The sequence below is a fragment of the Alligator mississippiensis genome, chromosome 1 (genome assembly GCF_030867095.1).
Source record: "Alligator mississippiensis isolate rAllMis1 chromosome 1, rAllMis1, whole genome shotgun sequence".
Taxonomy (NCBI): Eukaryota; Metazoa; Chordata; order Crocodylia; family Alligatoridae; genus Alligator; species Alligator mississippiensis.
In genome coordinates, this window is record NC_081824.1 from 224311447 (window position 1) to 224325060 (window position 13614).

The 13614-nt window shown below is 41.6% G+C and overlaps 1 protein-coding gene across 7 annotated transcripts in view; it reads right to left on the minus strand.

The window, feature by feature from the left end:
• The window catches only part of PLCB1 (phospholipase C beta 1), a 777970-nt gene that overhangs the window by 185444 nt on the left and 578912 nt on the right, over nt 1–13614 (minus strand). For all 7 annotated transcript variants that reach the window (XM_014595092.3, XM_059720212.1, XM_059720209.1 and 4 more), the window contains 3 exons: nt 10344–10428; nt 9660–9837; nt 829–899 (listed from right to left, as the gene is read on the minus strand). In XM_014595092.3, the coding sequence (XP_014450578.3) occupies nt 829–899; nt 9660–9837; nt 10344–10428 (334 nt within the window). The remainder of the gene's footprint in view (nt 1–828; nt 900–9659; nt 9838–10343; nt 10429–13614) is intronic.

Consider the following 13614-nt stretch of genomic DNA (forward strand, 5'->3'; position numbering starts at 1 on the left):
ACTTAGATGCCACTTTTTATTGAAGATCTGAGCCCAAACACATGAAGTCTCCCATTGACTTAAAACAGGTGCAGGATAAAGCCCCAGTTCAGGTGTATTCATTTTTACCTGCACACTACCTGGTGTGTTTTCTCAAAAACATGCAATCCCACCCCCCCCACTCCTCCCTCGGACTTTTATAGGAGTATTCCACATGTATTGTCCTTCCCCCCTTAAATTCTTCTTTTGCTGGAGAAGGAAATTACTTTTTAAAAGCTGAATCTTATCAAATGAAATTAACCCTGAAAGCCAAGAAACCTCTTGAAAGGACAAAATCCAGAAAGGATGAAATTTTATGGGGACACAATGTGTACAAGTCTTGATTAGCCTTCTGGGATTTTCACATGCTCATGATGAGAATGTACCATGGTATTTAAAAGTTGAATTATTCAGCTGATATTGTAATTCCTATACAGAGTTGTAGCATCCATAGGGAAGGAGATGCACTAGTTTCAGTTCTGAACAACGTTGAGCAAAATATCAGCGCTCAGGAAAATGAATGATAATAAGTATGGCAAATACAGACTGAAGCAGACAGTTATAATTTCCCGCAGAGTTAGCTGTAGAACAAGTAGCTGTTTAAAACAGATAAACAATGTCCTACTTTTAATGAGTTCAAATCTAACTGAAAAGAACATCAAGCCTATTAGGAGACATTTTAAAAGTTTGCAGTGCTTTTTAAACTGCACTGCTTTGTCTCCAGTAGATGGCAGACCAATACTTAGGAACGTAAGGCAAGTTCAACAAGCTCTGGAATCAGTCTTAGAAAACAACTGTATAAGTCCTCACTTCATCCATCGATGATTTTTTACAGTCATCATCATAGTCATCATCATCATCGCTCTCAATCTCTGCTTCTCCTGCAATATTTGAAATACAATAACATTATCAGCTGACATGATAATTATAAACACCAGAAATATTCATGAGAAATATATCTATCTACTGTTGCTATACAGGAGTCCATGCTTTAATGTGGACTGCCTCTCATATCACAAACCAAATAAACTACTTTCAAAGGGTTTATCCAGACTCAGGATTGCCGAATTATTCTTTGGAATCTATCAAACAACTAACTCCTCATGTTTTTATGAAGTCACCAGAATAGCAGTTCAGAACTATTGAGTGGATGTTACCAGTCACAAAAGAGTGATCTGCACTCTCCTATGTAAGAGGAAGAGCATGTGTGCTCAAAAGCTTGCAAATAAAGATTTTTTTTTGCAACTATCTAGTTGGTTTAATAAATTATATCACCTCCCCAGGAGTTCCGATTACATGTGCTAATTAATGCATTAGTGATATTGTATATTGCCAGGAAAGGGTATGCTGGGGTTCAGGGTGCTACCCTAGGACAAGATGGTCTAGCATTCAAATGTCTACACCTGTCCAATTTTGAGCAAGCCACTGAACCTCTTTGTGCCCCCTTCTCTATCTTGTAAGGATTTTGTGAGGCAAAGGCAAGAACATGAGATGCTCACATACCACAGTAAGGGGGGCCAAATAAGTATCATAAATGGAGCACCTTGTTTCTCAAAATGTCTTGCACCAAGATAATGGGGTAATGCCCCTGGTAGAAACTGGCATAGCTCCTTTGAATTAAACATACGTTTCTCAGGTTGAACGATCTGTTTCGTGAATGGTGGTCAGCACTCAGGTGGCATAGCAAAGGCACACCGGCAGAGGGCAACATAAACCAAACAATACAAAAGAGCTGCATAATAATGGTTTCCTCAAAATATCCTGAATGGGTAGATAATCTTAAACAACACGGATTTTTAAGCTTTGTTCTCAAATATTGTAAGATGACCAAATCCCTACAGGCAGGGCAGATTCTTTGCTGCTTTTAAAAAATTATGTCCCCTAATAATAGAATAATAGTATTCTATTATTAGATTGCTCCCAGGGGGAAAGAAGTACGTGAACACATCTACAATATCAAAATCTCACCTTCTGCCTTCAGAGGGTGTGTCCCCACAAGTGAGAATGTGCATTTCTCTGGGGACAACTAGCAGCAACATGTATTTGTGCTGCTGCTAGCTGTCCCTAGACAGGGCCTTGCATGTGCGCTCTGGTGTGTGGCAAATTGCCCCAGGTAGAGCAAGGGAGGCTGGGGCCAGCATCTGGGCTGGCCTCAGCAGCTTCACCTGGGACCCTGGGGCCTCCAGCGGCTCCAGCAGCAGCGATCCAGCTGCTCAGAGCCTGGCCAGCTGCCGGAATGCAGCTCTGGCCAGCCAGGCTCTGGTTTTGGGAGGCACGCTCTGCTGTCACGGACCATAGCTTTTTTAGATACAGGGATCAGGGATTTCCCAGTATCTAATTTTGCTGCCGCACTGCAAATGTGTAGCACAGTAAATGGAATCACCTGCACTGTGTGCATTTCATGGAGCCTCAAAAGGCTCTGAGGCACCACAAACTGCACATACCTGCTTGTGGGGACGTAGCCAGAATTTCTGTTGTAGGTTCGACTTTAATAATCTGTACAGTGTTATTCTTAGGAGGAACTCTGAAAACTGAATTTTAACTGAAACAGAAGATCTAAATGAACTTTGCTGGATCTAAGTATACGCAGAAGAGGTCTGATTAAAATAATGTGAACTCCTTTCACAATTGAGCTGTGACTGCCCAGACTGGATTTTCTTCCAGATGCTGATGTTGAAATGTCAAACTTTTATTCACAAACATATCTCTGTCTGAACATTTCATTGAAAAAATAACATGATTGCTCAACAGGCTCAGGGGATAGCTTAAGGGACTTCAGCATGCTGCTAAAAGCCGGCAGCATTCTTACTGGATTTGCAGTGACAGTCACTGGCTGTGGATCTCTCAATGTAGTCATTTGATTTTCCAAATAAACTCATGTCCCAGAGCCTATGAAGTGGAAGGAAGGAGCAGACCATTGCCAATTTGCCCTAGCATATTATCCCCATGGCCAAGCCATAGCACACATTAGTGAGGCCAGGTAACTGGTAACTCACTATTGCTAAAAATGGTCACAGATGGAAATTGGCAACATTTTCCCTATTTATTTAAAAATATTTTACTTCAAAGTTTCAAGTAAGGTTCAATTTCATGTCCAAAAGCTGTTTCCAGATTGGAGAAAAAGCAGCAGTAGTACATAAGGACAGGTCTACAAACCTGCTGCAAATTACTACAGTTTGAGGGTATGGACAAACATGCTTTGAGTGACTTCAAAAGAGGATGGGGCTGCAGCACAGGAGTGTCCAGCAGCCGTTACACTGCAATTGTTACATGTGCATGATCCTGTAGTGGTACATGTGGGCTAAATCTCCTCAGCTTTGAGCCTGGATGAAGGAGGCTTAAACTTAAAAGTTGGAGCACCTTTGCTACATGTATAGCTACACGCTTGTGCATGTTTCAGCCATATCAGCTGCAGTGTGGTCCGACAAAGCACCTCCTCCTCCTGTTTAGAAGTGTAAGTTTGTTCATACCCAGAGAAATTAGGAGACATATTTTCATCTTGTGAACTTGTCATAGATAAGGGTCTACCCAAATTGTGATTGTGAGGATTTCCCAGAAATTGCAAAATTGGGTAATCTCCACAAAATCCTTAAGGGGAAAAAAAACTTATTAAAAATCAAATGCTGGCTCCCCAGTGGGAACCAGCAGTCCTCTCAGACATACAGCTCGCCCAGGAGAAAGGTGGAAGGAGGCCACTGGCATGAAACCCTAACCCTAACCCCTCTCCACCAATCAGCAATGAGAGATGGTGCCACATGATGGACAGCCCTCTCAGCCAATCAGCAGTGAGGGGTGAGACCATTTGACAGACAGCTCTCTCCACCAGGGCTCCTTGGCTAATCGGAGGCATTGGGGGGGGGGAGGAGCCATGATAAGTGCTGAAAAATGGCAGCCAGCCCCATCATCTGCATGCAAAATTGGCTGGCTGCCTCTGTAAGTTGGGCAGACCCCAAGTCACAGACCTGCTGACTTCAAGAAAGCTACCACAGCTTGCACCAGCTGATGATCTGACCCTACCACTTTAGATAAGGCTGCACTGAAAACCATAATGAGAAAAGGGACAGGTAATTAAATATCATCATAGGCCTGTGAGGCCCAGCCATCAGTCAGGGCCCTTTTCAGCTTGACACTGTACAACATTAGAAAAAAACAGACCAATGATATCAGCCTAAATGGTGGCCAATCCATGCGTATGACAAGAGAAGACAAATGGGAGATAGGATACAGAGGGCTGGGGGAGTACAAGGAAACAATGAGACAATATTACTCAGAGTGTTGAGGTTGTAGTCATAACACACCAGCAACCTAACTACTGTTGAATGCTTTGTAGGCATGATAGCAATGGTGAGTTTGGAGGAAGGATATAACAGAGAATAAGGAGCAGCTTCATGGAGACTTATATGGAGCTTCTTCCAAACATGAGGGACAATATGAAAGCACAAGGGTGATTTCGACAACTTAACAAGTAGGCTATAAAGTTTAGGATAATGGGTTGGCCAGAGGCAGGGGCTACAATTTGACAATGAAGGACAGATGAAAGGTAGGGCAGGGAAACTCAATGAAGGCCTTGAATGTGAAGCCGAACAGCTTCAAAGGGTATTTCAAAAAGAAGGTGCATTTGAACGTTTTTAGCATTATTCAAGCAGTATGGTAACTCACAGCAGTGGATACTGGATTATCAAAGGGGCCTGAGATAACCAGGAGGCCAATTTTGATTGAAATGCAAAGGGCACCTGTCTCTTAGGCCCATTCAAAAATCTCAGCTGGAGTAAACTACAAAAGTATGCAATCTGTTAAATTAGCGCTGTATGCTATTAACAGCTAGCAACGGGCCATTTCTTTTACTGGTGCCAATCCAAAAAGCTTCTTGGAGTCTGTAACAGGGGACCCAAACACTGTTATTTAGGTATAATGGAAGAGGAGGAAAGGAGACTGTAACGGGAAGCTAGGGGAATCCTGTCTCCTTAAGAGGACACAGCATGTTGGCTGTATGGGGCTGAAGCTGCAAGAGGGGAGCCAGGTCCTTAGTTAACAGGGAAAACCCCCTGTGCTGAGCTGGGGAAGGCACATAACAGAAAGGGGGCATGATTTCCAGGCATATAAACTCAGGGCCTGAACCAGAGCAGGCAGTCTGGCCCTGCGTAGGGCACAGAGAGGAGTTCCTGGGTGAGATGCCTGCAGCAGATGGGCTGGTAGGCACCTGAGTTATTCCCTGGAGCTCCCAGGAGAGAGCTAAGGAGAGCTTATGGCCTCTAGTGAGGTAACATCTGGATTGGCTCTTAGTCATGAAGCAGTGCCTTGAATCTATGCTAAAATTTAAGCTTTAGACCAGAGGACCAGATGTGGCTAAGAGGGGTGGACAGGAGACCACAGGGGTGCTGCAGGGTCACCCAGCATACAGCCCTTTCAAGGTCAGGGACATCAGGGGGGCTGAGCCAAACAAGAGCAGCCTTGCCCTGGGCCAGGGATGGCAGGGGGTTGAGACTAATTACAAGACAGGGCTGAGGGGTCCGGGGACCAGAGACACAGCAAGGGCTGAGGCTGAGCAGGCTGGGCCCAAATTAGTGGGCCAGGGCTGGAGGTCTGCATCAAGAGAAAAGGGGAGCTAAAGCCAAGAGGGCTGAGTCCTCTACACAAGGACCAGTGTTGCCAACTCTCATGATTTTTGGCGTTGTTCTTAAAGTCTGTGCTTCGGGAATGTGAAAAACTTAGATATTTCTTTTATGTATATTTATATACATATAGTAAAAGCTGTGTTAACTGGAACTTTATTTGCCGAAAAACTCTATTAACTGGCATCCAAGCAACGCGGTAAAAGCGAAACCGGAAGTACCACTTCTGGGGGAGTTCCTGTTTCGCTGCTGCAAGCTGAGTTTTTCTTTACTATTTTTTTGGCCCATGGCCCAGGGCAAAGCAGCCTGCGTGGGAAAAAGCAGCTTGCGCAGGGCCCCCCTCTGTGTCCCCTAACACGCTGATGCTGAGGAGTACACCAGATGGTGCACATTTGATTAACCGGAATATTTGATTATCCGGGATCCCCCATTCCTGGGGGATGCCAGATAACAGAACTTTTATGTATATACAAGAACTAAGCTTTTCACATTCCCAAACTGTAGACTTTAAGAACAATGCCAAAAATCATGACAGCTAGCAATACTGAAGGACTGAACTGTGGACAGAGTAACATCTGCAAGGCATGTGCGTGGCTGTAGGGGTGGAAGGCCATGAATTTAGCCCTTATGACAAGTGGGGCCTGAGAAAACAGGCACAGAGAGAGAGAGAGCATCCTGGGCTTCCCCTCATTACCTTTTAATATCAAGGCATGGCTGGCAAGAAAGCAGGGTGAGACCCTGGGAGGATGGAGTGGGAGCCAGGCAGGAGCATGGCGGCTACTAGCAGGCATCACAGCAGCCCTTGGGGGCTGTCCTGCTACAGACTCCAAAGGAACTCTGCTAATGTATACCACTTGAGGATCTGACTTTAAAAGGCAGCATACAAAGTGGATCAGACACCTACAATACCAAGGTATAAGGCATCTTAAGCCAAAGAAGGTGGTTCAAACAAACCAGATTGCATGCCTAGAACAAGTGAGAGAGAGTTTGACTCCATAGCATAGTAGCTATGGCATTCCTGGGAAAGGATGTGGGGGTGGTGATTTTATTTTGCTGAAGTGAAACTCTAATTCACAGACACAAACTCAAAGATCCCCTTGGACTTGGTGAGTACATCAGTAATGGCAGTGAAACCACTGTGCCACAAGCCTTTTCCTATCACAGAAGCTCACAGTTTAACTGTTTCAAAACCAATTTAGTACATTAATTGCAAGCCATTATGTGAACACTCTTATTTCAGCTTTTAAAAAAATTGTATCAGACTCCTCTGGGACATTTTTCTTAAGTGAGTCTAAGAGTCATTAAGGCATAGTTTACTTTGATTTAACTTCAAGCAAAAAACCTTGTAAGCACTGAAATCAAAGTCTCCATACCACAGGTATAAGCACCTTGGTCTAAAAATACACCTTTACTTAGACCCAGGCGACTTTTTCTCTCCACCCTTACATTGACACTTTAAGGGCATCTACACAACACCCTGTGATGATGTAGCAACATACTATGGCATACTATGGTAATGTAGTGATCACATGTGTCTACGTCGCTGTAGCTGCGTGTTCCTTGGGTATAGTGTGCCACTACAGCAACACAGCGGTTAAATTTACCCACGCGCTGCACGCATGGTGCAGTAACTACCCATATGGTGCTGTGCTTTAGTACTTCCAAAAGGAAGCACTAAAGCACGGTGTCATAGCAACGTTGCCATATGGCAATGTACAGACACGCCCTAAGTGTGTGTATAAATAATACATCTCAAAAACTACATTAAGATTGTAATGTCAAACAACATTCAAAATTTAGTAATGCCAAAATTAAGGCCACCTGTGCAATCTCAATTTAGCCCCCTGGATCTATGTATTATGACACAGGTCTTAAAATACAAGATCACATTAAAATGTTAATATCAATATTAACATTTTCCACTGGTCTACTGCTTCATTCAGTGTATTAGATGCTTGTGGAAAAAATCATGGTTGTGAGGGAAAGAAAACCATTGTCTGTAGAACACTTCATTTGCTACAGAAGCTGGAAGCCAGGCAAGGTACTACAAGAAGAGGAAAGGAAGATCTAGTGGGTATTGTAGGCAAGTACTGTCATTGAGAACTAGATACTATCCCTGACTCTTCCAGAGAGTTCCTGTGCAATACTAAGCCAGTCATTTAAGCAAATGGTTACAACCAGCCACTAATTTTATGCTCCTCATTTTCTGGTTGTCCAGAATTAGGCATCTGACATTAGATTGTCAGAAGTGCTGAGCATTCATAGCTATAGCTGAAGTTGATTAGAGCTCTTTTTTTAATATATGAAGTGCTGTGTCCATGTAAAACTGCTAAGGATTCTTAAAAATCAGGTCCCGTATGCCTGAAGTTGGACACCCAAAATCTTGGCTTTAATCTCTCTGGGTTTTAATTTCCCATAAAATAAATACGATTTCACTTCCCAGAGGTGTTGCAAAGATTCATTGAAGAGTGTGAAGCACTCCAGTATAATGAAGAGAGAGCATTAGAGAAATGCCTGGGAGAAAATTAATAACTCTGTTTGGTGCAGGATGTGAATGGACTGCAGTACAGAAGGTCTCTAGAGCCACACACTGTGTGATGGAGCTACAGAAAAATATTGAGTAACTACTCATTTATTGACTAAGGTGGAGCGCTGTAGGGAAAAACAATCTGTGATTATACCATTAGAGACTGTATCATAGTGGATTTGCACATGGGGCCCCAGGAAACACTAATTCTGGCTTTTCTTAGCTTTTAAGTGCTTGATGTTGCAATTTTAATGCTGTGTTAACACAGTGTTTATCGATGCAATTTCCTAAGATGTTGGCTCTGTTTTTTTTAAGAAAAACGAACAGAAAAAACAGAAATCCTACCATGTGGAAATGACCCACAACTTAGGTTGTCAGAAGAGTATGCATTTTAAGATTTGTAATACTGACCTCTTAGTACTTGAGTTAGTGGGACAATGTAGTGGGAGGAGATTGTTATTTTCTTTGTGAATCAGCCATGATAAGTAAAAGAGATGCACACTTTGCCTGATCCTTCTGGTGTGTGTCAGGTATGTTCAGCATATGTTTACTCGATAAGTCTCTTAGGGTAGGTTAGGACAGTCATAAGCATGCCTTACCACTCTGCTTACATGCTATGCTCCAAGCCCATAAGTACACTCCTAAGACTGCTCAGGAATCACTTGCAGAAGCCACCCTCAAGCATGCTGGAATGTTTTCACCTGCATATTTCAGGGTTTGGAGCATACAAGTGAGTGGAAGGAGGTGGGGCATGGTGGGGGTTGCCCCAGCCAGAGTATAATACCACCATGGTGCAGACATAGCCTTATAGGACCTTGGCACCCTTCTGCCTCATTTCTGGATTCCAAAGGGGCTTCAACAGGAGCTGGCTGCCCAGGGAACTTTTATGGTGAAAAGTGAGGCTGCTAGTAAGTGTTAGGTGCTTCCAGGGATAGGTGGTTAGCAGTTTTCCAGATCACAAGTTTGGACTTGGACATCTAAGTCCTGTTCTTCAAGCACTACAGTCCTTTTTTGTGGATCTGGCCCCAGTCATGAGGTAAGTGGGAATGTCTCCTCAGCCTCAAACCTTAGACTCCCTTCAGCAAAACCCATTTGGTCCGTAGACAGACGTGTATTTGAAGTGCTCAGAATCCCAGAGCACTGGAGGATGCCAGAGGACTGGTGGAGTATACTGAAGTTTGGCAAAGTACTTTAAAAGGAAGCAATCAAATATGTTCCCCATTTTTAGGGTAATTTTTGAAGACCTTTAGCCATTTTTAAAGTACTTTTTCAGTTATGAAGGTCTGAAGCCTTGCTGTTTGGACAGCTTCAAAGACACTCAGCCTGCTTCAAATGGCATGTCTGTCCAGGGCCTCGCTTTGTTTGGGCTTCATTGATCTAGACCAAGATTGATGTATCTTTGCACTACCATAGCAATGTAAACAGGCATTACTCTCAGCCATACTCAGACCCTAGTGTGCTTCTGAGTCAGGCCATAATGTGTTTGTGAATTTGACTTTTACCTGCTCCAGGAGATGAGGGTTCAAACACGCTGGACGAATCACTGCATGTGTTAGAAGCTTGCTCAGAGAGCTTCTTTTTTGCACTTCCATCTGCAGACTTATGTGATTTCTTTTTATTCTTCACAAGAATTTTATACATTAAGTCCATAGGGCTTGGAAGAGGAACACCAGCTTCAAGCTTTGAAGAAAGGAGGAGAGATTTGTAACAAGAAAAATAAGCCTGTGGCAGCTCTCAGTACTATCTGTATGATACAATGTACAGTTCTGTAATCCATAATGTGAACCTAATTTAAAATGAAGTACGGTTTGCACAAGAGGTAGTCTCACTGCTAAACGAAACAGTGCTACTGAGGGCGTTTTAGAAGACAAATAAAATATTCACTATGAAACGTCTATGATAATAACCATAATAAGTATTCTTTCAAATGTGAAAGCCCACATTCTAAAACGACAGATGTGACAGCCAATTGAGCTTTAGCGGATTATAATTCATTGTATCATGATAATCTCCACATCAAAAATCATACGCTTAAACCACTAATACCATACACTACTTAGCCACTCCTCCCCTCCCTCACAGCTTCTCTCTCATAAAGCAGTAGATGAAGAACAATCTAAAACAGAATCATGCAAGTAAGAATTAATACAGATGTTTACAATCAGATAAATATGAAACCATCTTACTGGGTATTTCTCCAGCGTATCCATAAGTAGCGCATCTCCAAAAATTAGTCTGCAATATTCTGCCATTTTTGCCTGCTGCTTAGGACTAATGGGGGGAAAAGATAGAATTAAATAAGGCTTATTCATACAGCTGACTGAAAGCGGCAGTAATGGAAAATCTAATATCCCTTAACGAGACATAATTTCCTGATCCTATCATTGTGAATTGTTCACAATGATCTAGATTCATCGTGCTATTATTCTGACTTCTCTGACAGCCCTTATCACAGGGATCATACATGAAATAAAGGTGTTGGTCATTTGAATCATAAATAATGAAACTGAACCTGTCACATTGAAACGAACAGTCTCACATACTTAATAGATTATAAAAACTGAATGTGTTGGTTCAGCGAGTGATAGGAATAAACTATAACATTAGTTGGCTTCTGGTAGACAACACATTTATTCAATGTTTAAATGTTTTCTCCTTTGTGAGACTCTTATTTGTATTTACCAGGCATACTTTTATTTTTCCTCTTTGAATTTGCCATTTTAACATACATAACCTGAGGAGGTAAAGCAGAAGAAACAAAGAAAAGAAAAAGAATGACCCATTTCAACTAAACTCCAGACATGTTTCAGAAAGTGACAACATGACTGTCTGTAGCATGATGTACAGACTGTCTGTAACATGATGTCTTCGTGGTTAAACTCACCATCCCCAGCAGTGGCATCTTCAGGATTGGTTTCCTGGGAAGTAATGGCTAGAGGCAGATCCAGGGGGGAGCAGTGATACAGTTACACCCACCCTTTGATTCCTGGTCACCCAAAAGTTTAAAACCAACTGTCTAACAGAAGCAGCAGCATTTCTATTCAGGCAGCACTGAGGGAATTAACTGGCTTCATGACTTATTATAATCTACCTGATTCCTTCTAAGTTCTTCATTCCTAGGGCGTTAATGACCCTCTCTCTTTTTTATTGGTCTTTAAAGCTTTAATTAATTAAGTTATGCTTTCTTCTGCAATTCTGCTGTCTGTTAGCTGCTCCTGGAAACATAGCTCCTATTTCACAGTCCTGCAAACTGTTTCTAACTCCAGCTAACTCAAGTGTGGAAATGTTAATTCAAGTGAGCATTAACTCAGGTGTGGAAATAATGCTTAGTGAAGCATGGCTACACTGTCAAGATGCTCAGGATGGCTAGATTTTGTTTTATGAATCTGAAAGAGAGATGTACATTTAATTCTAATAACTATAGAACTAATGAAACATCTTTTGACTATTATGCCTCGTTTGTTGTGTTTTTATACATATGAGATAGAAAATATGTCAATAAAGTGGGTTTTTTTTCTTTTGCTTAAACTGAATTATATAATCCTAGCCCCCTAGGTTATTAGTAAAGCTTTTAGTTTTTTTGTAACTGGAAAAAAATGGGTGTTGTGTTACATTTGATGATGCACCACACCATCTACACCCCTCCCTTGCACCTTTCAAAATCCTAGATCTGCCCATGTCACATAAGGCCATAGTCACCTTACGGTCAAGCCTACTTTAAAAAATCTCTTGCTGTTATAAGTATGTCGGTGAGGGACAATTTTTATTTTTTACTGACAGAACTATGTTAGCAGAAAACTCTATTGTAAAGACAGCAATACTAGCATATTTATGCTTCTGCCAATGTAGATTGTGTAGTTTCATCGAACTGGCACAGAATATAATACCATAAGCATGGTTATGCCAGTATAACTGTCTTCACATTAGGAAGACCTAGCTATAACAACAAGAGTGTCCTTCGATTTAGACCCGAGCTCTTGCAAGGGGTGGCTGAATGATTATTTTATCTTGCCGGTTAGGTCACAGTTGAGATTTCCTTTTATCCAGCACTGTCTGCATGTCTCAAGTTTTACTAGGGTAAATTATTCAATGGTTCCTATGACATCCACTGTGAATAAGCCAAATGTAGTAAACTCTGCTTACAACTAATTTGCTCATAATGCAACCCAAATGGAAAAATAATGGCTAGAGTGAAGGGAGTTTTAGGATTGCAAAGAGGTTATAGTATTTAGTAATACTACTTGCATAGCTCTAAGACACAGCTTGAAGCAAAAGTTTCTTACTCTTTCTACCTTCACACAACTGTGTCTTCGTCAATGTGCCCATTTAAAAAAATCTCTAGTCTCTTCTTATGCCTGCTTCTAACCTTTAAATAAATCCATTTAGTTTCTCCCAAGAACAAAACACAACTATTCCATAGCTACTTTGTTTTGCTGGCGAACTCTAGCTATTAGCAATTTATATCCATATGGAAGATACATAAGTTCTGGGTAATGATTACATGCAATTATTTTTCATGAGAGAAAGGAATTTATAGTAATATAAAATGAAGTGTATTGGCAAGTTACCAGAAAAACCTGAAGTGTGAAAAAAAACTTGGGAATCACTACAGCAAGCTGATTTCCTTTCCCTTGAGGTTGAAATGGCAACGGCCCAGGTGAGACAAAAAATGTTGAATCTACTTCTCAATTAACCTTTTACAAATAAAAACAAAGCTACACTACAGAACTAATGAAACATCATTTGATTATTATGCACTCTAAAGCACTTTTATGCCACCAGGACTGGGAGGGTTGTTTAACAAGCATGAAAATCTGTTCAAAAGTGTTTAGATGTTGCTCCAGGTCTGCAATACACCTACCTACTTGCCTTATCAAGCACCTCTTCTTATTAATCAGTAAGACTTCTTTTAATGCAGCTAATTATTCATTATGTGCCAGCAGAGTGCCAGGGGCTGGAAGGTAGCTGGTATCACATTGGAGAAATCAGAGATAAGATGTAGTTTAGATGGCATTTTAATCCTAATCTGTATTTCCTGAAGCTCTGTATTGCTCTGTTTTGAGGTCTTGTTTTCAGCAGACTGTGTTTGTGATTAAACAGACATAACTCCATTCATTCACAAAAAATGTGGGTTAGGAGGTTATAATGATTCCACAAAACCATGAGAGGTTTTAAATGACAGCATGTTGATGCCCTACAGTATTTTGTTAAGTCTTTCTTTTAAATTCAGTCAGATCTGCAAGGAAGTTAAAACCCATTTTCAGCCTCAGGCATAAAATTAAGACAATGACTACGGCAAGCAAAATGACCTAAAAACCCTGGAGGAAGAGATGAGAGAGAAAAATGATTATGTGACTTGAGGATGCTGATGGAACAGTATAGTCCATATTGACTCTTCATCTACAAAAAGAGAAGACAGACAGACACAGACAGGCAAAGTCCTTTAAAGTGGGCTTC